This window comes from Ascaphus truei, chromosome 13, assembly GCF_040206685.1.
Source record: "Ascaphus truei isolate aAscTru1 chromosome 13, aAscTru1.hap1, whole genome shotgun sequence".
Lineage (NCBI taxonomy): Eukaryota > Metazoa > Chordata > Amphibia > Anura > Ascaphidae > Ascaphus > Ascaphus truei.
This window is the reverse complement of record NC_134495.1, coordinates 19,517,927-19,538,080: the sequence shown is the minus strand read 5'-3', so window position 1 is coordinate 19,538,080 and position 20,154 is coordinate 19,517,927. Positions and strand designations below refer to the sequence as shown.

At 47.2% G+C, this 20,154-nt stretch overlaps 1 protein-coding gene across 3 annotated transcripts in view; it reads left to right on the top strand.

The window, feature by feature from the left end:
- The window catches only part of MYO1H (myosin IH), a 52,148-nt gene that overhangs the window by 16,601 nt on the left and 15,393 nt on the right, over positions 1-20,154 (top strand). For all 3 annotated transcript variants that reach the window (XR_012787766.1, XR_012787765.1, XM_075568778.1), the window contains exons 4-18: positions 429-627; positions 1,464-1,544; positions 2,869-3,048; positions 3,127-3,225; positions 5,502-5,615; positions 7,323-7,394; positions 8,407-8,526; positions 9,888-9,955; positions 10,439-10,544; positions 11,321-11,401; positions 13,611-13,702; positions 15,356-15,450; positions 16,135-16,181; positions 16,609-16,689; positions 18,866-18,971. Coding sequence is in view for 1 of the 3 variants with exons in the window: in XM_075568778.1 (XP_075424893.1) it covers positions 429-627; positions 1,464-1,544; positions 2,869-3,048; positions 3,127-3,225; positions 5,502-5,615; positions 7,323-7,394; positions 8,407-8,526; positions 9,888-9,955; positions 10,439-10,544; positions 11,321-11,401; positions 13,611-13,702; positions 15,356-15,450; positions 16,135-16,181; positions 16,609-16,689; positions 18,866-18,971 (1,541 nt within the window). In the remaining 2 variants the exon portion in view is untranslated. The remainder of the gene's footprint in view (positions 1-428; positions 628-1,463; positions 1,545-2,868; positions 3,049-3,126; positions 3,226-5,501; positions 5,616-7,322; positions 7,395-8,406; positions 8,527-9,887; positions 9,956-10,438; positions 10,545-11,320; positions 11,402-13,610; positions 13,703-15,355; positions 15,451-16,134; positions 16,182-16,608; positions 16,690-18,865; positions 18,972-20,154) is intronic.

The following is a 20,154-nucleotide window of genomic DNA, read 5'->3' as shown; positions in this document are numbered from 1 at the left end:
AAGATGTCTTATGACTTAGAGCCACCTGTATGGACAGATCAATTTTGCAGACATTTATGTAGCTACTTCTTGGGTGGAATTTTGCTCACTTTTATAGTTCAGCAAATAAATACCTCATGTTTACTTTGAGTCCAAGATAAGACACGTTCCCTCTCCTGTACCTTATTAGTACCCCTGCTGTAATGAACCGTCCTGGCTAGATCTCGAACTATGCAAACTTTGCCCTTTTCTCTCTAAATAAAAGTGTGAAGTTTCCACACCCTGAAATGTTTTTGGATATTTTGTCCAGGGAGAGAGAGAAAGCCTTCCTGTTCATTTTAGAACTTTTGGAGACGTTCGGGGCGGAATAATGGCGAAGTGAATCTTGGAGAATGTCCACCCCTGGTCTCCGATGCTTACGCTGGAAGCCTTTGATTGTCCTCCCTTAGATATGCAGTGGCGGACAATGCTTATAGAGTGATGTGCACTGAGCGTAACAACCACTTCATCCTCATCTCCGGGGAGAGCGGAGCTGGAAAAACAGAGACCTCCAAGAAGATCCTCCAGTACCTGGCCATGGCTTGTCCAACCTCGGAGAAACTACAGACAGTTAGAGACCGCCTTCTTTTGTCCAACCCTGTGCTAGAGGTAAGTACCCCGACCTAGCGCATGTTACATGTTGTCACGTGTCTAATAGCTTAACCCTTTCATTCTGCTTCCTTGTCTTCTTGACATGTCTCTGTAACTCCCTCTGCCCAAGGTAATAACCCCATCGCTGCAGCACATACTGGACAAAAGTTTTTAAAAAATAACTGCTTATTAAAGCTGCATTTTTGTTTCTATAGAAACCATTTACTAAGTCACATCCCCTTCCCCCTTCCCCTTCTGACAGGCTCTGGCTCTTGAGCCCTGCCCTCTCTCTAGCAGTGCAGCTGCATTTTTGTTTCTATAGAAACCATTTACTGAGTCACATCCCCTTCCCCTTCTGACAGGCTCTGGTTCTTGAGCCCTGGCCTCTCTCTAGCAGTGCACCAATTGTATCAGGTGCCTGCCTGGTCACATGATCTTCCATGCAGAACTTTGCATCATGGGTACTGTTTTGCCGCAATAACTGGATTAAAAAATCCTGAGCAAAGCGATCGATTACAGGAGAACGGATCGATCTGCAACTTAGCCAATCACTTGTCAGTGTGCAGATTTTGTTGATGCACATATTGAATATAATTTTTTTTTTTTTTAAATGTCAGCTTGAACTGCAGTTTTAATGCATTTGGCAGCCTTAGAACAATTGTATTCCCCCTTAAATTAAACATTTTCACTTGTTTGTTTCATGTTTTTTTTTTCTGGGTCCACTTAATTCAAATATTGTCTGGTAATTATTGTTCTTTCCCCCCGTAATCTCGTTAAACACATGATAAATTAGTCATGAAGGCATCAAAGAGAGAGACAAGGCAGAGCTAAATGCTGCTGTATTTCCTTCCCAGGCTTTCGGAAACGCCAAAACGCTGTGTAACGACAACTCCAGCAGATTTGGGAAGTACATGGACGTGCAGTTTGATTACAAGGTAAAAACCAACAAGATCTGAGCTTCACACTGTCTTTATTTATTAAGTGATTCCCGGTTAAGTTTCTAGATACACACGATAATAAGAGTCTACTCAACAGCGTAGAGAAAAGTGTGTTTAGACGCACTGCTCAGTATCTTGGAAAAGTAAATGTAGGAATAGTTTCTTACAATTGATGCAGAATTTTACACTTAAAACATCCCAGATATGGAGGATTTTCTGGGGCAAATAAAGAAGAAAAAGAATGGCGCAGAGAGACGCAGAATGTGATACATCTTATTATAATCTGTGCACCATGTAACCCCCCCCCCCCCCATCTCCTCCTACTGACTCTCCCCAAGGTGCGAGCTGGGGCAGACACGCAGAATGGGATACATCTCATTATAATCTGTGCACTGTGTCACTCCCAAACTCCTCCTACTGACACCCCCAAGGTGCAAACTGGGGCAGAGACGCAGAATGTGATACATCTCATTATAATCTGTGCACCATGTAACTCCTCCCAACTCTTCCTACTGACTCTCCCTAAGGTGCAAGTTGGGGCAGACGGGGCAAAATTGGAGCAGAATGCTTTGGTACAAGGTACAGGGTTAAAATGCCCCGGTTTTGCTCCAAAATTACCTTGACACATAAAACCCCAAGAACTCAGATTGAAGAGCTGCCACAGCCCGTGCCGCAGGATTGCACTCTCATAACAAAACTGCAAATGCACTTTGCTGATCCGGCAGCAATCTGTTACCGCATCATTCACAGATCTTTAATAAACTTGCACTTCCCCCCCGGGAATATTTTATAAAGATGTTTTCACTATACTGTGCAATTCAACGTCTAGTTTCAATTCACTATTTATTTCCCTAAATACACACGGCTGCTGAGGCCCTCTCACTTGGGGTTACATTCGATATATTCAGAAGCGGATGCTTGCACCGTTTTCCGATGAAACTCCCTAGTGGAGTCAATCTTGAAGTCATATTTATTAGACTTCAAAGAACCGTATCTGAGAGGCTCAGGATAAGACAGTTTCTCTGATAAATCTCTTTGTAATATGTATGGAAAACAGCTTGGTGCTGGCTGGTGAGCGGGAGCAAGTGAGAAAGAAGAGCAGGAGCTGCAATGTGGACACTCTAGTGCAGGCTTTGGGCCTTTATAAATACAAATTGAAATATAAAAACAACTACGAAAGAAAATGAAAATAAAGTTTATGATCTTCTGGGTATTTGGGCAATTTCATGCTTTCCTTGACCTCATCAATGTAGGTTGAATGCTAATAATTGAGTAGCACGGATGTGAATGTTGGCATTGACGATGGGGTGTTCTGCTGCAGGGCGCTCCCGCGGGTGGGCACATCCGGAGCTATCTGATTGAGAAGTCACGGGTGGTCCATCAGAATCAGGGAGAGAGGAACTTTCACATCTTCTACCAGCTGCTGGAGGGAGGGGAAGATCACCTTGTACGTTGGCTGGGTCTCGAGCGCAACCCACAGCTGTACAGTTACCTCATCCAGGTGAGAGCATGCCCACTGTGCAAGTTGGACAGCGGAAGTCGTACAGTGCAGACAGAACATCTCTTTCTCCTTTGCCAGGGTCAGTGTGCCGAGGTGAGCTCCATCAATGACAAAGCCAGTTGGAAGGTCGTTCGAAGGGCATTCACCATCATTGAATTCACAGAAGCTGACATTGAGGTGAGATATTTAGGCCCATGTTTATTGAGCAGCCCTATGCCAGAAGACACCTTACAGAGCTGGACGTCACCTTATGGCCCATTCACTTGAATGTATATGAAGGTAACCAAAGTTGTTTCCGGAGCCAATGTATTTATGCACACAAATAATGTGTGCACTATAACCAGTTGGTTGCCTTAATCCCTTGAGTACCAGAGGACCCCACTCACAGTCCAGGGGTTAAATAACGTAGTGGTGCCTGGTTTCAAGTAATCCTAAACATTCCACATTGAATTAAAGCCCTTTTAATTACTACATATTATTACTATTGAGGGGGATATGATTACTATTTACAAATATATTCAAGGTCAATACATGGAACTTTTAAGGGAATTATTCATCCCAAGGGCAGTATAAACAATGCGGGGTCATCCACTGAGATTGGAGGAACGGAGATTTCACCAGCAGCAAAGGAAAGGGATCTTTCCGGTACGGCCAGTTACAATGGGGGATTTACTACCCAGGGAGACTGTGATGGCAGATACAATAGATCATTTTAAGAAACAGTTAGACATCTTTTTGTTTTTAGAAAGGAAAGTTATACAGGGGTTTACCAAATATATAAACATAGGAAGGACAGTGATCTAGATCAGGGGCACGCAAACTTTCTGTGCTGCGCCCTCCCCTGCCTGCCAGCCCCTATGCTTGCCCTCCCCCCTTACCTAATATCCAGCGTCAAATGACGCACGGGGTCATGTGACGTCACGTGACCCCCCGCGGCGTCATTTGACGCGCGTTGCTATGGCGACGAGTACGTCACATGACCCCGCAGCATCATTTCACGTCGCCGAAGATAAGGTAGGAGAAGTCCGCGCCCCCCCCTCCCAGAATAATTTTGCGCCCCCCACTTTGCGCACCCTGATCTAGGGAGAGATACGACTGCCATTCTCGGGGTTAGAAGGGATTTCACCCCTCCCCTTTATGAGATATATTGGTAAATGTTTCATTGGGGTTTTTTGGTTGCCTTCCTCTGGATCAATACAATTATCTACATAGGAAGAGTATCTCACCCAATTACAATTTTAACGAAGGTTGAGCTTGATGGACATCTATCTTTCTCCAACCTAATCTACTGACATGTTTTATTTCAAACAACGTACGTGCCCTAAGAACAGAAAGGGAGAGATTGTCGTGGAACAGGATTTTACATTTCTCTGTCCCCCTTTGCAGCTCATAGGATTCATGTCTCCCTAGTTCAGCTGCCTGCTATTTTCCCTGTCCCAGCAGCTAGCTGCATGTGAAAAGGCAACATTATTGTTACATGTTGTTTACACAGCCCTAGTCAGTGTTGGTTGCCTGCAATCTCCTATTCTCCTAGCTGAGAGGGGGCTATTCCTACCCCCCTGTCCTTGCTGACAGTTAGTATAGTCTCACTTCCCTTCTAGTGTGACCCTTGACCCTCACTTCCCTTTCACCCTGGATTCTGAGTGAGTACCTGCCTGCTATTTGCCCCAGCAAGGCCTTTCTGTTTTTACACTGCCTTACCTTTATGCACTGCACTTCAGACAGAGAAGCACTCTCTACCCACAATACATCTGCAAGTACCTTTCTTCCTGTGATTTTCCCTCAATAAAACTAAGAAAGACAATAGGACTTGTTGTGCTTTGGAAGAGGGAAGGCATGAGTTAAGCTAACTGGAATTATTCACACATCATTCGTGACCCTGGTTCCAGGATAGAGATACTTTAAAAGAAATAAATAAGTGGAACTGTAACATTGCAAAACAGGAAAGTCCGCGGTAATCCTGGTTTATAAAGTGAAAGTAGTATTACCCCAAACCATCTCACCTTAGTATTCATTACTACTCTTATTTTTTTTATCGGATGGGAGCTGGTGCGTTCCCCAGAGCTGCAATGCATTATTTTCAGCTGCAGTATTTCTAAAATACTCACTGGTGAAGTTACCGATGTGGAAGGCGGGGAAACAAAATGTCCGTTTCGAGTGTCGATGGTTCCCGCGTTGCCAATAGGAAGCCGCAACATCATTTAAATCCTAGTGCGAAACCAGGAAGTAATGCACGGTAACGTCACCAGTAAGTATATTGGGGACCCTGTAGCTTAAAAGTGGGGACCCCCTGTTCCCATCCTGGAGTAAAAATGGCGGGATTACTGCTTGAAGCAGAAATAACAATGAATAGGTTTAAATCTCAGTGTTTGCGCCGATGATGTCACTAACCAGATGATGGGAAATGCCTGGTTCCTTATTCATCGCTTGACTCCCTCTGTTTCATACACCAGCATCTGTTTGGATTAGTAGCCAGTGTTTTACACCTCGGCAACATACAGTACCAAGAGGACATGCACGGTCACGCCATCATCACGGATGGCACACAGATCCGGTGGATATCTAAGGTATTATTACTCAATGTGGGCGGGCTAAGGTGCCATTAAGGCAGAAGTGGGCAACTCCTATCCTCCAGTGCCACCAACAAGTCAGGTTTTAAGGATATCCCTGCTTCAGCACAGATATCAGTTGAGCCACTGATTGAGCCACCTGTGCTGAAGCCGTGATATCCTTAAAACCTGACTTGTTAGGAGCCCTTGAGGACTGGAGGTGGCCACCCCTGGGCTAAGGGGTCATTAAGGTTATAGGCTAAGGTGTCATTAAGGTTATAGGCTAAGGTGTCATTAAGGTGATGGGATAAGGGGTCGTTAAGGTGATGGGCTAAGGGGTCGTTAAGGTGATGGGATAAGGTGTGATTCAGCCATCTCTGCATCTCCTTACTCTACAGCAGGCCTGCACAACTCCAATCCTCGTGGGCCGCAAACAGGCCAGGTTTCAGGCTATCCCTTCTTCAGCACAGCTGGCCTAGTCAGACTGAGTCACAAATTGAGCCAGCTGTGCTGAAATAGAGATATCCTGAAAACCCGGCCTGTTTGCGGCCCTCGAGGACTGGAGTTGTGCAGGCCTGCTCTACAGTAATACTACTGATGTGCAATCACTGTTAGTTGCAAATAAAACATTTAAAAAAACGACTTAATTGTCTTTTTTGTTTCACAAATATATTCAGATCAAACACTGGGCTGTTTGGGTTTCTTTAACAATGAAGGTGAATTTTCTTTTTGTTGGTGCCTCTGAATGAGTGTGAGTGTGCGCTTGTTAATCAAGTGTTTACTCAAATTCCAGCCCACCCTACCCCTGTCAGAGCCATAAAGATATAGTGAGAGGGGAGAGGGGAGAGGGGAGAGGGGAGAGGGAAGAGGGGGGGGGGGCTTTGCCTGCGCAAACCCCTGTTCCGTACAAAAGGGGGCAGCCAGAGGAAATCAAACCCCTCCCAAGTCTCAGCTCATGGGGTTTACAAACTAAATTTAAAAATGATTTAAAAATACATATAGGTGTGTGATTGTAGCTCAGAATGGTGTCAATCATTCAGATGTAACTCCCTAAACATGTCACTGCCATTGGTTCACTTTCACCTAGGTGACACTTCATCTATAAATAAATTGAATGCCTTACAGCAGGGGAGGCCAAGTCCAGTCCTCAAGGGCCACTAACAGGTCAGGTTTTCGGGATATCCCTGCTTCAGCACAGTTGGCACAATCAGTGGCTCAGTAGGGTTGCCAGGTGTCCAGTGTTGAACCGGACTGTCCTGTATTTAGACATGGCGTACAGTAAAAAATGAGAGGTAATACTGGACATGCATGTGTCCGGTATTACCTCTCTGGAGATAGTGACCTGGCCGGATTGGGGGGCCGCGGGATTTCCCTGCGCAGGGCTGTTGTAGGGGGCTGTGCAGCTTCCTCCATACTGATTGGCTGCATTACCCAGCAGCAGCCAATCAGCAGGAGGTGTCAGGAGCCTGTGGGAGGGGGCCAAGGAAAGGAGGATACAGCATGGAGCAGAGAGAGGTGAGTGGGGAGTGTGTATGTGTGTCGCACCTTTCACCATTGTGTCCAGTATTTTTGGAGAAGCCACCTGGCAACCCTAATTATGACTGAGCTACCTGTGCTGAAGCAGGGATATCCTGAAAACCTGACCTGTCTGTGGCCCTTGAGGACTTACTGCCAGCTTGCATGCTATTACTAATGAAAGAGCCCCTGTCTCCCCCTCCCTCGCAGCTGCTGGGGATCCCGATATCCATTCTACAAGAAGCACTGACGCACAAAAAGATCGAAGCCCGGTCCGAAGAGGTATGTGCTTTGCATCCATATATCAAACGTTGACAGCTGCAACTAGCACCTTCTGCGGGTCTTTTATATTGTTTGGGACCTAAATGTTTAACCTGTAGAGTGCTGGGGGGGGGGGGGGGGGCGGGTCCAGCACTTCCGGGCCATGCGATCGCTCCAGGAGCGGTCATGTGACGCGATCGGGTTCACCCGGATGCCGGAAGGGGAAGTGGATCACCACCCTAGAAAATGAGCTAGCGCCCATGACATAGATCAGGGGTGCGCAAACTGGGGGGGCGTGAGATTTTCTGGGGGGGGGGGTGGGGGCGCAGTGGTTACAGAAGCCGTACGCTTCCCCGAAGGCATGTAAATGAAATGACGGGGGCCGCTCGAGGCCTCTGTAACGTTACATGACTTAACTTCCCGTGATCTGGAGCCAGCTGGGAATCCGAATCATTGGAAGCTATGCATTAAAAGCGAGAGTGCCGACCCCACACTGCTGCACTGAAACTCCGGTTCACTTGAATTAGGGAAGGGGGGGGGGGGGTGTCTCCTTTAATCCCTTGAGTGCCGAGGGGGCCCACCAGGATTTAGCTGATGACGCGATCGTTAGGAGAGGAGAGCAGGACTCGATCTCACCCTAAAGCAGGGGCGGCCAACTCCAGTCCTCAAGGTCCACCAACAAGCCAGGTACTAGGGATATCCCTGCTTCAGCACAGGTGGCTCAATCAGTGGCTCGGTCAAAGACTGAGCCACTGGTTGAGCCACCTGTGCTGAAGCAGGGATATCCTTGAAAACCTGACACATTCTTGGCCTTTGAGGTCTGGAGTTGGCCACCGGTGCTCTAGAGAAACAAGCTTAAAAGCCACAATGGAGCCTCTACGTCATGGCGACCCCGGCAGCGCCGGACCACGCGGCGTGGTAACTACGTCGTCGGGCACTCGGGGTTAAAGAATAACCTCCCAACGCTCCAGGCGTGTCCTAAATACAGATCGGTTGCCCCCCCCCCCCCCCCGTCCCTTGTTTACATCCGCAGGTCCTCAGCCCCCTGAACATAGAGCTGGCCTACTACGCCCGCGACGCGCTGGCCAAAGCCCTGTACGGCAGGTCCTTCAACTGGCTCGTCAACAAGGTCAACGGATCTCTAGCCAACAAGGTGGGTGAAGAGCGTGCACTGAGCTGAGTGGTACCAAACGCTGCTGGGGTGTCTTTTTAATAGGGTGGGCAAATGCTAGGCTCGGGGCAGTGACGTTTAACCCCTACGTTGCCAGAGAGGGTAAACCTGCCTCTTGTTGCACATGGCGTTTCGTGCCGCTTTCGGACCTAATTCCCTGTAAACCTCAATAGGGAATTGATAGAATCAGCCCCCAAGGGGGTTTGGGGAGGGGGGGGGATGTTCAATACACAGTGTCCTGATTGGCACTATCACAGTCTAATGAATAACCCCGCTAACAGCCTTATTAAAAAATATGCTGTTCGGCTGCTTTCCAAAGTTGGGGAAGAACTTCGCCCCTCTCATCTTTTCTCCAGCACTGGGGAGCGGCGTTACAGTATATCGGGTAAGGGCTTAACGCTAGTAGTAAAGATGCGCGCAGTCTCAAAAGATCCCCCGCATTCACAATAGGGGGTCTCCCTCTGCAGCTCTCACTCTCCCGTGATCAGCGGGGTAAATATGAAATGTGCAAACAAAAGAAAGAGCAAAAAAGGGAAAAAACACAATTAATAAAGATAATAACCTTTATAGTAACCTTAAAAATTACATTCTACAAAACATTACATATGCGTAACGCTGCAGAACAAGCAATATCCTACATGTATTTTGTTTTCTGTACTATGAGATGTACTAAATGTATGTACTATTTTTTTCAGTTCAGTTGGAGACTAAATAAGTGAGGTTGCAACTGAAAAAAACCTATTAGCCCTGCTAATTTCAACGCGTCTGTTATTTTGCCACTTTGTTATATAGAGTGCGAATGTGTATATTGGAACAAGTATAATGCAACGGGATAGATTGACAAAACAAGGCTATTAAGTTGCCAGCAAAGGGTTAAGGCACGTTACAGTCCATATAGATGGGCCATAAAGTGCCTTAAGGCTTAGCACCAGTTAGTAAATATGGCCCAGTTTGAATTATTTTGTAGTCCGTGCCCATTCGCTTGTTGATTTGTCTAGTCCAGAGGTGGCCAACTCCGGTCCTCATGGGCTACCAACAGGTCAGGTTTTCAGGATATCCCTGCTTCAGCACAGGTGGCTCGGTCATAACGACCAAACCACTGATTCAGCCACCTGCGCTGAAGCAGAGATATCCTGAAAACCTGACCTGTTGGTGGGCCTTGAGGACTGGAGTAGGCCACCCCTGGTCTAGCCGAGGGTCAAGGAGCTTTAACTCTTGTGTGTGCCAGAGCGGCCAGCGAAGCATTGCAGCCTTTTTGCATGCATTGCTGGCGCCTCTGGCACTCAAGGTGTTACGCCCCCCCTTGTCCTAAGCTTACATCATCCAATGACCTATTCAAACAGGAACCTCCGAAGAAAACTGTGATCGGACTTCTGGACATCTACGGTTTCGAAGTGTTTGAAACAAACAGGTAATTCTGCCGCGACGAGTCACGAAAGGCGCGGGTGGCTTATTATTTTATAAGTGCGACGACATCCACACACACAGGGCGTTCTGTATCTAGAGGTACGTGTGCGGTGATGCAGTGGCGTCTAAAAATGTGCATTTTGTTCCGGCCTGAAACGTGACATATTTATGAAGTGTGTTTCTCCTCTTGTGGAATTTGCACACGTTGCGCTAAAACACAAGGCTTACGCCACCTTAAAGGTGACGGAGAAAACCAGCGCAGAAAACCGCCAAGAAAAGTAATGGGAGACGTACATTCCTTAATGGGTAGACCTGCGCCAATATGCTAATGTAACTCCGCCCTGACTCCTCCCACTCGCTCCAGAAATCGCTCATCTCACCGCAGGCAGACGCAGAGATACCCAAAAATGGCGCAGCTAAGATTAATACATAGACGCAGCGGGGACATTGCTGCGCGTCTCACCTGTAATGTTTTGTGCCCTCCCAGCTTTGAACAGTTCTGTATAAATTACTGCAACGAAACGCTGCAGCAGCTCTTCATCGCAATGACACTGAAGGCCGAACAGGAGGAGTATGAAGCAGAAGGCATCGAGGTAACGCGCGGTCTGTGCTGAGGCCAGGGAAGCCACTGGAGTCTCTATACGCGTGTGTGTAAATGTGTGTATATGTAGAGGCCACTGGCATCTATACGCATGTGTGTGTGTGTGTAAATGTGTGTATGTATATGTAGTGGCCACTGGAGTCTATATGCATGTGTAAATGTGTGTATGTATATGTAGAGGCCACTGGAGTCTATACGCGTCTGTGTAAATGTGTGTGTGTATATGTAGAGGCCCTGGAGTCTATACGTGTGTGTGTAAATGTGTGTGTATATGTAGAGGCCCTGGAGTTTCTATACGCGTGTGTGTAAATCTGCGTGTCTGTATATGTAGAGGCCACTGGAGTTTGTGTGTGTGTGTGTGTGTGTGTGCCTGTATGTGTGTGTGTGTGTGTGTGTGTGTGTGTGTGTGTGTGTGTGTGTGTGTGTGTGTGTGTGTGTGTGTGTGTGTGTGTGTGTGTGTGTGTGTGTGTGTGTGTGTGTGTGTGTGTGTGTGTGTGTGTGTGTGTGTGTGTGTGTGTGTGTGTGTCGGAGCTGGGCCCCTGTACTCCGTATTATACACAACACTCTGCATTCTAATTGCACAGCTTTGCCACATCTCTGTACAGTAGCTCTGTCATTTATCATTTAATTTAGGGAGAACTTTCATGTTGATCCGTTAAAAGGAAGCAGCATAAATAAGAAATCTACATGATCCACTTCAACTGCTGCCCTGTGTAAAGGATCCACTTATAAAACCCATACTGAATCCACTTGACTTTCTGTCCCTAGTGGGAGCCGGTGCAGTACTTCGACAACAAAATAATCTGTGATCTGATTGGAAAGAAGCACAAAGGGATCATCTCCATTCTGGTAATGCCGCTTTATTGCTGCTGTGAGTCTGTGGCAATGGTTGTTTAAATACATTCACTCCTACACACACATAATACGTCCTTGCTCCAAACATACAGGTCGCTGACCCCTCTGACACAGAAGGAGTTAAATAAGCTTCTCCTAATTTATACTTACAGAACATATATTTCAAATTAAATGTATTTATATTTGAATATTGGATTAACATTGGTATAACAAGTTTAAGACATGGTTTAGGAATGTGTCTTTATGCTTGTCACTTTATTTCTTGAGAAAAGTGTCCATTCTGGAACCAGGGTCACGTGTAGGATGTGAATGAGGCCAGATAGCTTAAGGCCCGGGCCATAGAGGGGGGGAGCCGGGCTGCACCGCGCTGACGCTGAGGCTCGCCTGCAGAAGCTGTGCGATTCCACGCACATACAGGCGAGCCAGCGTCCGCGATCGGAGGCGGGGGGAGACTGAGGGAGGCGGGGCAGTGACGTCGCTGGGCCAATCGCCCGCGACGCACTGACGTCGGCGCCGTGACGTTGACGCAGCCCCACTCTCATTGGAGGTTTTCAGCCAACAGCGCGCTGAAAAACAGCTTGGCGCTCGCCTGAAACCTCCAACTCCTCCGCACGCCTGCGGACGCTCGCGCGAGCCCCCTCTCAAGGCATCCTCATTGAGGATGCAGGGGCTCAGCGCTGCGCGTCCGCACGCCTCAGCACGGCCTGTCCTTGTATGGACTCGGCCTAACTCATCCCTCTTTGAAAGCACAAGTCCTTATGTATTTTCTTAACTTTATTGGGAAAGTCACAGCAAATAAAGGGTACTTGTAGATGTTGTGGAGTGGTAAGAGAGTGCTTCTCTATGTGGAATGCTTTGTATCAAGGGAAGGTAAAAACGGAATGGCCTTGCCAGGGGGTAGATAGCATGAGAGGTACTCACTCAGCCTGCTTAGGATGGAAAAGGAAGTGAGTAATCTTTGTCACACGGGAATAGTGACAGGACTATGCTACCTGTGAATACAGATAGCTATGGAGAGGAACCTCGCTCTAATACCCCTTGGTGGAGGAGGTGTGCTGCCTAGGGAGTAGGTCAAGAATGACTGGGTAGGTGTATCTAGAGAGATACACTAAAGAGTAGCTACAGGGGGCGTATAGTAGACCACATAGACCTTCTAGCGTCTATCTTTTAACACAGTATATTCAACTGAGTACGAGAGTGTATACTGTTTTAATTACACCTTCACTTGACTTAATAAAAGTAAAAAGTACACCATTTACACATTTCACCCCTGACCATTTATTCCATAAAGGTCTGCGGTGCGCCTACAAAGGGACTCTTTAGTGTATCTCTCTAGATACACCTACCCAGTCATACCTGTGAATACAGACAGGGGAGTATGGAAAAGTCCACTTAGCCAGGGGGATTAAAGAGGTTGGCAAGGCAACCAGCTACTGGCAGTGTAAGAAGGGAATGTGTAACAATAATGTATCGATTACACAGGCACTGTCAGTTTTCAGAGCAGGGAAAACATGCAACTGAAATATAAGGGGCTAGCAGACAGAGCTGCAAAGGGGGGAACAGAAATGAACAATCCTGTTCCAGGACAGTGTCACACACCCCCCCCCCCCACCCCACACACACAATCACACACACATACATACCATACATCACACACATACACCGCACACATATACCACACACATATACCACACACACACCACAAATTTAATAAATGGTGTGTACAGTTATTGCCACCAGGTTAGTACGTCTCACACCCCTATATCTTCAAGCACCGTACCACTAGTTTTTCTCTCTCCTTTATCCAAAAATGTCCATAGAGTACACATTGAAAGTATAGGATATAGGCAACACGCCAAGGATTGACTGATATATCAATGGATGGAGGTGGTGCAACGGGAACAACGGAGGGACCCTTAACCCTCACCAAATACAAATAGAACACCAACTGGGTTCCCAGCAGGCAACGGTGCATAAAGTGTTTGCATATTTCTTTATGTACCATTGAATGCTGGAAACCCAGTTGGGTGTTCAATGAGTACACAACGTCCCAACGATGTCTGCATACAGTTCAGAGGTATAGGGTACGAGCAATGCAGTCGAGAGATGATATAATGTTATCAAACACAAAGTGTAGGGCCAAGATAAAGGCTCTGACCGCTTCTTACGGTGTAACACCCTGCGGTATCCCTTTGCCCTACAGAATGAGGAGTGTTTGAGACCCGGGGAAGCCACAGATCTGAGCTTCCTGGCCAAGCTGGAAGAGAAAGTTGGAGATCACCCCCACTTCCTAACGTACGTACGTGTGCCAGGTGCAGGTCTCTGTGTGCAGCAAGAACATTCACGTTCCAACCAACCCATGGCACCTCCAGCCAGATATGATGAAACAAGGCAGAGACATGGCCCTTAGGCCCCGGCCATAGATGTTTGGGGAGAGCGGAGGCGCGCTAACGCTGAGGCTCGCCTGCATCAGTTAGCGCGATTGCACGGACTGGCAGGCGAGCCAGCGTGCGCGAAGGTAGCCGGGGGGAGGTGGTTGGAGGCGGGGTCAGTGCGTCGCTGGGCCAATCGCCCGCGACGCACTGACGTCAATGTCACGGCGCCGACGTCACGGCGCCGTGACGTTGACGCTGGTGTGCTGCAATTGGAGGGTTTCAGCCGACAGCGCGCTGAAAAACAGCTTGGCGCTCGTCTGAAACCTCCAACTCCTGAGCACGCCTGCGGACGCTCGCGTGAGCCTCCTCTCAAGGCATCCTCATTGAGGATGCAGGGGCTCAGCGCGGAGCGTCCGCACGCCTCAGCACGGCCTGTCCATCTATCGACACGGCCTTATTTACTAAAGGTGCTCCGAAGGATGTGATCCCATGCAGCCAGCCAAACACCAAGCCTTTTGTAAACAATGTATCTAATTGCCTTCCTACAATAATGTAATGGTGCTAAAAGCAAAGATTTGGCTTCTTTTGTTATGACATATTGCACTTTTTAGAGGCGGTGGAGGGTTTGTTAAAGTGTTTTCTTTACCCGTAGCCCACCCGGTCCTTATCAGAGAACCGATAAAGATAAGTGGAAGGGGAGAGAGTGGGGGGTTTGCCAGTGCAAACTCTTGCTGAATACACAGGGACATCAGACTAAAGGTAGCAGCCAGAGGAAACCTAACCCCTCCCGAGTCTCCGCTCACCGGGTTTACTGACTGACTTTAAAAAAAATGACGTCATTTAAAAAAAGGCATTAATGACACAGATGTGACCCCTTAAATATGTCGCTGATATTAGTACTTTGTTCCGGGGATTTTAACTTTTGTCGTCCTAGTGTTACTAGGACTATTCTTACTCTCAGTTAGGACCAGATCCACAGGGTCACTTAATGGGGTGTTAACCTTACGTGGCGTTAACTCAATGTGGCGCTAACCTAACATCACATTAAAGCTCTTTAAAGGACAATAAGATAACATTACGCCTATCATACACATGAGATGCATACAAAGCATGAGCATAACATCGCGTACCTACTAAAGCCCGTTAAGGGTAACGCGGGGACGTAACGTTACCTTAATTCGGTGAGACCTAAACCTGGCATTACTCACATCCAGACCCTGATGTGGGGCTTTTATAGGGTCCGTATCAGTGTGACACCACAGTTAGGGATAATTGACCTAAATTAGCGTTACCTCCCTGTGTTATTTCCCTCTCCTCTCTCACCTCCAGCTAAACCCCTATCTCAGGGTCGTGACTTACCGTCACGTTATAGGAAGATAACACAACATTGTGCTACAGTAACGTGGCATTAACCCTATGCTAATGAGATGTAGCCCGGACGCGGTTTGTGCATATAATTAGCCTTGTGGATCCGCGTTACCCTCGGGGCGCCTGTTTTAGCGAATATTATGAGCCCGGATTTAGCAGCGCTTTGTGGACCTGCGCCTAAATATTTTACTCTCGTCATTCGCAGGCGCAAACTTGCAGATCCCGGAGCCAGAAAGTCGATCGACTGGGTGGATTTCAGGCTAATCCACTACGCGGGGGAGGTTACATACTGCGCTGTGGGTGAGTACTGAACACGAGACCTTGTTATAATGTTGCATGAAGGACCCAGACACACTTCCTACAGCCAATGAAGGATGCAAGCTCCAATGTGACCCAGTTTGCACCCTGTAGTACACAGATGGAGCAGACGTAGGGTTGCCAGGTGGCTTCTCCAAAAATACTGGACTCAATGGTGCAAAGTGCGTCAGGTCACTATGTCCAGGGAGGAAAATACCGGACACATACATGTCCAGTATTACAGTACCTCTCATTTTTTACTGGACAGAGTATCCAAATACCGGACAGTCCGGTTCAATACCGGACACCTGGCATACCCTAAGCAGACGTTATTGCCCCCACGAACGCGGTGCCTTAACACTAACGCGTTACTTAGCAGTAGTACTATTGAAAACAATGGTTGGTATTTATTCACCACTGATAGGCTGGGATACATACCCCTCACATGAGCACTGTCCTGGAATGCTGCACCTTTCGTTTCCTTTCCATGGGATTGCACCTTTCGTTTCCTTTCCATGGGATTGCACCTTTCGTTTTCTTTCCATGGGATTGCACCTTTCGTTTCCTTTCCATGGGATTGCACCGTTGGGTTTCCCGGATCTGACCCTTTTTGAGAGATACTTCTGTATGTTTGGGGCCGGTTATAAGATGTCACTCAGACGCTCTTCTCGTTTTGTGTTGGATTAGGGTTTTTGGAGAAGAATAATGATCTGCTGTACAGGAATCTGAAAGAGGTAAGAAAACCCTCCGGCCCCCTTTCCCGTTTCACCTGTTATCCCGATTTTAAAGGGACAGTCCCTCCTAGGACCAAAGGGGCCTAATTCCAGCGACATGATTAAGGGGTCACATCTGGGTGATTGATACATGTTTCCCCAAAACCTGACACCTATGTGTATATTTAATGTGTGTTAGTGAGACCTGGGAGGGGGTGATTGCCTCTGGCTGCTCCCTTGTGTGAGATGTCCCTGTGTGATCAGCAAGAGCTTGTACAGCCAGACTCCCCCCTCCCCTTATCTTTACTGGCTCTCTGATAAGGATGGGGGGGGGGGAAGGGAAACACTTGATTGACAAACACTCCCCCCATCCAGGGACCCCAAAGAAATTGAACTGGCCGCCTACATGGGCTTGGGCCTTTAATGATCATCTCTTGATCATTTGCAGGTGATGTTAAAATCTAAAAACTACATCCTAAGGGATTGTTTCCACTCCTCTGAGCTGGACAACAGGAAGAGGCCGGAAACGGTGAGTTCACGACAAAGGGGGATATCCGTTAAATTCCAGTAGTGCCGATCGGGGCACTCACGCCCAGAAGACTCCCACTGGAGACTACGCGAGTGTCTGTGCGCAATGTGCGATAAGTGGGCGGCGCATCTCCTCCCTGGCAGCGAATGGGTTAAGCACCGTTACACAGTACAGAAATAAAGGCAGAAGGGGTCGAAATAATGCCGCTCATGTTCATTAGATCTAGTATGGTTGTGAGGGCCATGTTACCTTAACAGTGCTAAGCAATCAAGCCCCCTTACAGCCCACTTCTTTTCACTGGACGGCACGGAGCACCACTTAGTCGTTCTGGCTCTGTATGTTTGTATCGTTTTATTTATATGGCGCCAGTAATGTGCAACAGCACAATACAAGGGCAATATACAACAGCACAATACAAGGGCAATATATTACATATATAATAAGTGCAGCAGGTAAGGGACAACATAAGGCAAAGGGAGACCCGACCCCAAGAGCTTACAATCTAAGTGGGATGCTGGGAGGCTTACAGACGCAGAAGGAGTAAAAGTGCAGTCTGGGAATGTCTTGCAGTTTTGCTCTAAAACAGCATTTTTATGTCCAATATAAGGAGTATTTGTAGCAGACTGATGACCCCTGATAACCTTTTGACCCTAAGGAATAGAAAACACATGCTGACCCGAAACATCATGTGATAACCGCCCATTCTAATACATACATTTAATAACTGCTGCTGGCAATCCCACAATCACAGCCTGACACGCTGCAATGAACTCCGATACATTGATTGCAACGGACAGTGTGAGTTTCACCCCATTGGCTGCCGCCATACTGAGAGTGCGCGATGGAGCGCAAAGAGTCGCGCGCCTGTCGCCTGAGCGATCTGTGTACTCCGATCACTTGCGCGACGGGGTGGCGTGGCACTAATTGGCTCAAACGCTCACGTGACGCGGCCATTGCGTGCAAATGTTTTTTTGTCTGCTCATAATCCCGCCGCGCCATTGCGCTTCCGCCCGCGCCGCATCGCGCCCACTATGGCCGGACTTATTGCCACACTGTTTTTTGTTTGCAACATCACGCGCGTGCCGTTTTGCGCACGATGGCAGCGGCCTTAGGCCGTGATTATACCAAAATTCGCCGGCAGCTGCATGTGCCGCGACGTCGCGTGGCTCAAAAACAAATGGCTGGAATCCAATGAAGTTGAACATACCTCGTGCGACGGCCGCACAGCGCCGAACTGCAAAGCGGCAGACTGGAGAAGAGACTTGGGAATGTGTTTTCTTGAGGCGACAGCCGCGTCACGTGAGCGGTTCAGCCAATGAGGGCAAACCACTCATGGCCACACCTCCCTGTCTCTTCTGCTTCTCTCCTCTCCTGTCTCCTCTGCTTGTTCAGATGCCGCTCGGCGGCAGCGTGAGGATGACGTCACCGGATTGCGCTGCTACCGAGCGGCATCTGGTATAACCGTAGCCTAAGCCTCAGTTTGAAGCAGCAAGTGGGAATTGCTTGGGGCCCCCCAGGGCTGAACTGCGTTATTGCCAGTCCTGGGGACCCCCAGGTTTCCCGAGATACTTACTGGTGAAGTTACTGAGTTTAAAATCTCCCTATAGGGGAAACAAAATGGCTGCCAAATATCGGACCAATAGGAAGCTTTCCGGATCAATCGGGCCTAATGGGAAGGGACTTGGCTGTGGCGGCCACCTCTTTGCTGCCGCCCTCCTTCTCCTGGATCGCAGCGTCAAATGACGCCGCGAACGTCATGAACGTGACGTCACATGGCGTCTCCTTGCCATGGCGTCGCGACGTCAAATGAATATGGCCCAGTCTGACAGCTTAAGCCATTATGGTTTTGGGAGGGGGGATGTTACATAGGGTGGAGATTATTCCAGCCACACACCTGGTCCCTTTGTGGTTGACAGGGAGGGGAGTTGGATGTTAGAGGGTTGGCAATTAGGCTTCGTTGAAAAGGTGAGTTTACAGGGAGTTTCTTAACATCTGAAAGCTGGGGGAGAGTCTGATGGTGTGTTAGTAAGGGTTGATCGCTGCTTTGAGACCAATCGCGCCATGATTCATGGACCTCTGCGCAAAGCTTCTGACCTTTTGCTCAGCACTGTACCAGACTTATCTCCTCTTTCTCACAGTCTTCAAAGGCATCTTCTTTCCTCCTCTGTGTTCGCAGGTTACCACTCAGTTCAAAAACAGCTTGGCCAGTCTCATCGAAATCTTAATGTCAAAGGAGGCCACGTACGTCAGATGTATCAAACCCAACAACACCAAGCAGCCTGGTGAGAGCATGACCTGATCAAGTCCCTCCTACAGTCTCTTACAGCAGAAGACACCAGTCCTACCCCAGCTGTCATTGAAGAGGGGCAGCCAACTCCAGTCAACAAGAGCCACCAACAAGCCAGGTTTTAAGGGTATCCCGGCTTCAGCACAGGTGGCTCAATCAGTGGCTCAGTCATTTACATTGAGCCACCTGGGCTGAAGCCGGGATACCATGAAACCCTGGCTTGTTGGTGGCTCTGGAGGACTCAGTTGGGTCACCCCAGCATATATTATTACAAATTAGATACTGGTTTCCAATACACACATTTAATAAAATAGGATATGTCATACATACTCATTAATAGGATATGTCATACATACTCATTAATAGGATATGTCATACATACTCATTAATAGGATATGTCATACATACTCAGTAAAAGGATATGTCATACATACTCATTAATAGGATACATCATATCTACATTCTAACAGAATACGTGTCATGCATACTCATTAATAGGATATGTCATACATACACTTGAATAGAATAAGTCATACATACACATGAATAGGAAACATTCTAACTGGATACGTGTCATGCATACTCATTTATAGAGTACAGATCATACATACATATTAATTGGATACATTTAAACATATACGCATTAATAGAATAGGTATACATCTTAATAGATCACATTTAATTATTATATACACATGAATAAAATACCTATCATGCGTACATATGTATGTATGTGTATGTGTATGTGTATATATATATATATATATATATATATATATATATATATATATATATATATACACATACATACATTTATACGATACATATCATACCTACATATATATATACTGTGTATATATATATATATATATATATATATATATATATATATATATAGGCCATACGTTATGATACATCCACCTTATTAGGATATAAACATTCCTGCTTAAGGTCTCCACAACCCTAGCACGGGCCCTGCCCTGTGTTGCTGAAGAGAAAACAAAATTAGGGATAGTAGCCATAACAAATTGATCATTAACCGCCTCCCCCCATCTCCCTAAAAGTATTAATCGCTGCAACAATATGAGGGCACACAAGAACTTGCAGAGTATTATTCTTATCTTTATTAAACATACAATAACCATGATGCCCGGATACAATAACCATGATGCCCGGAT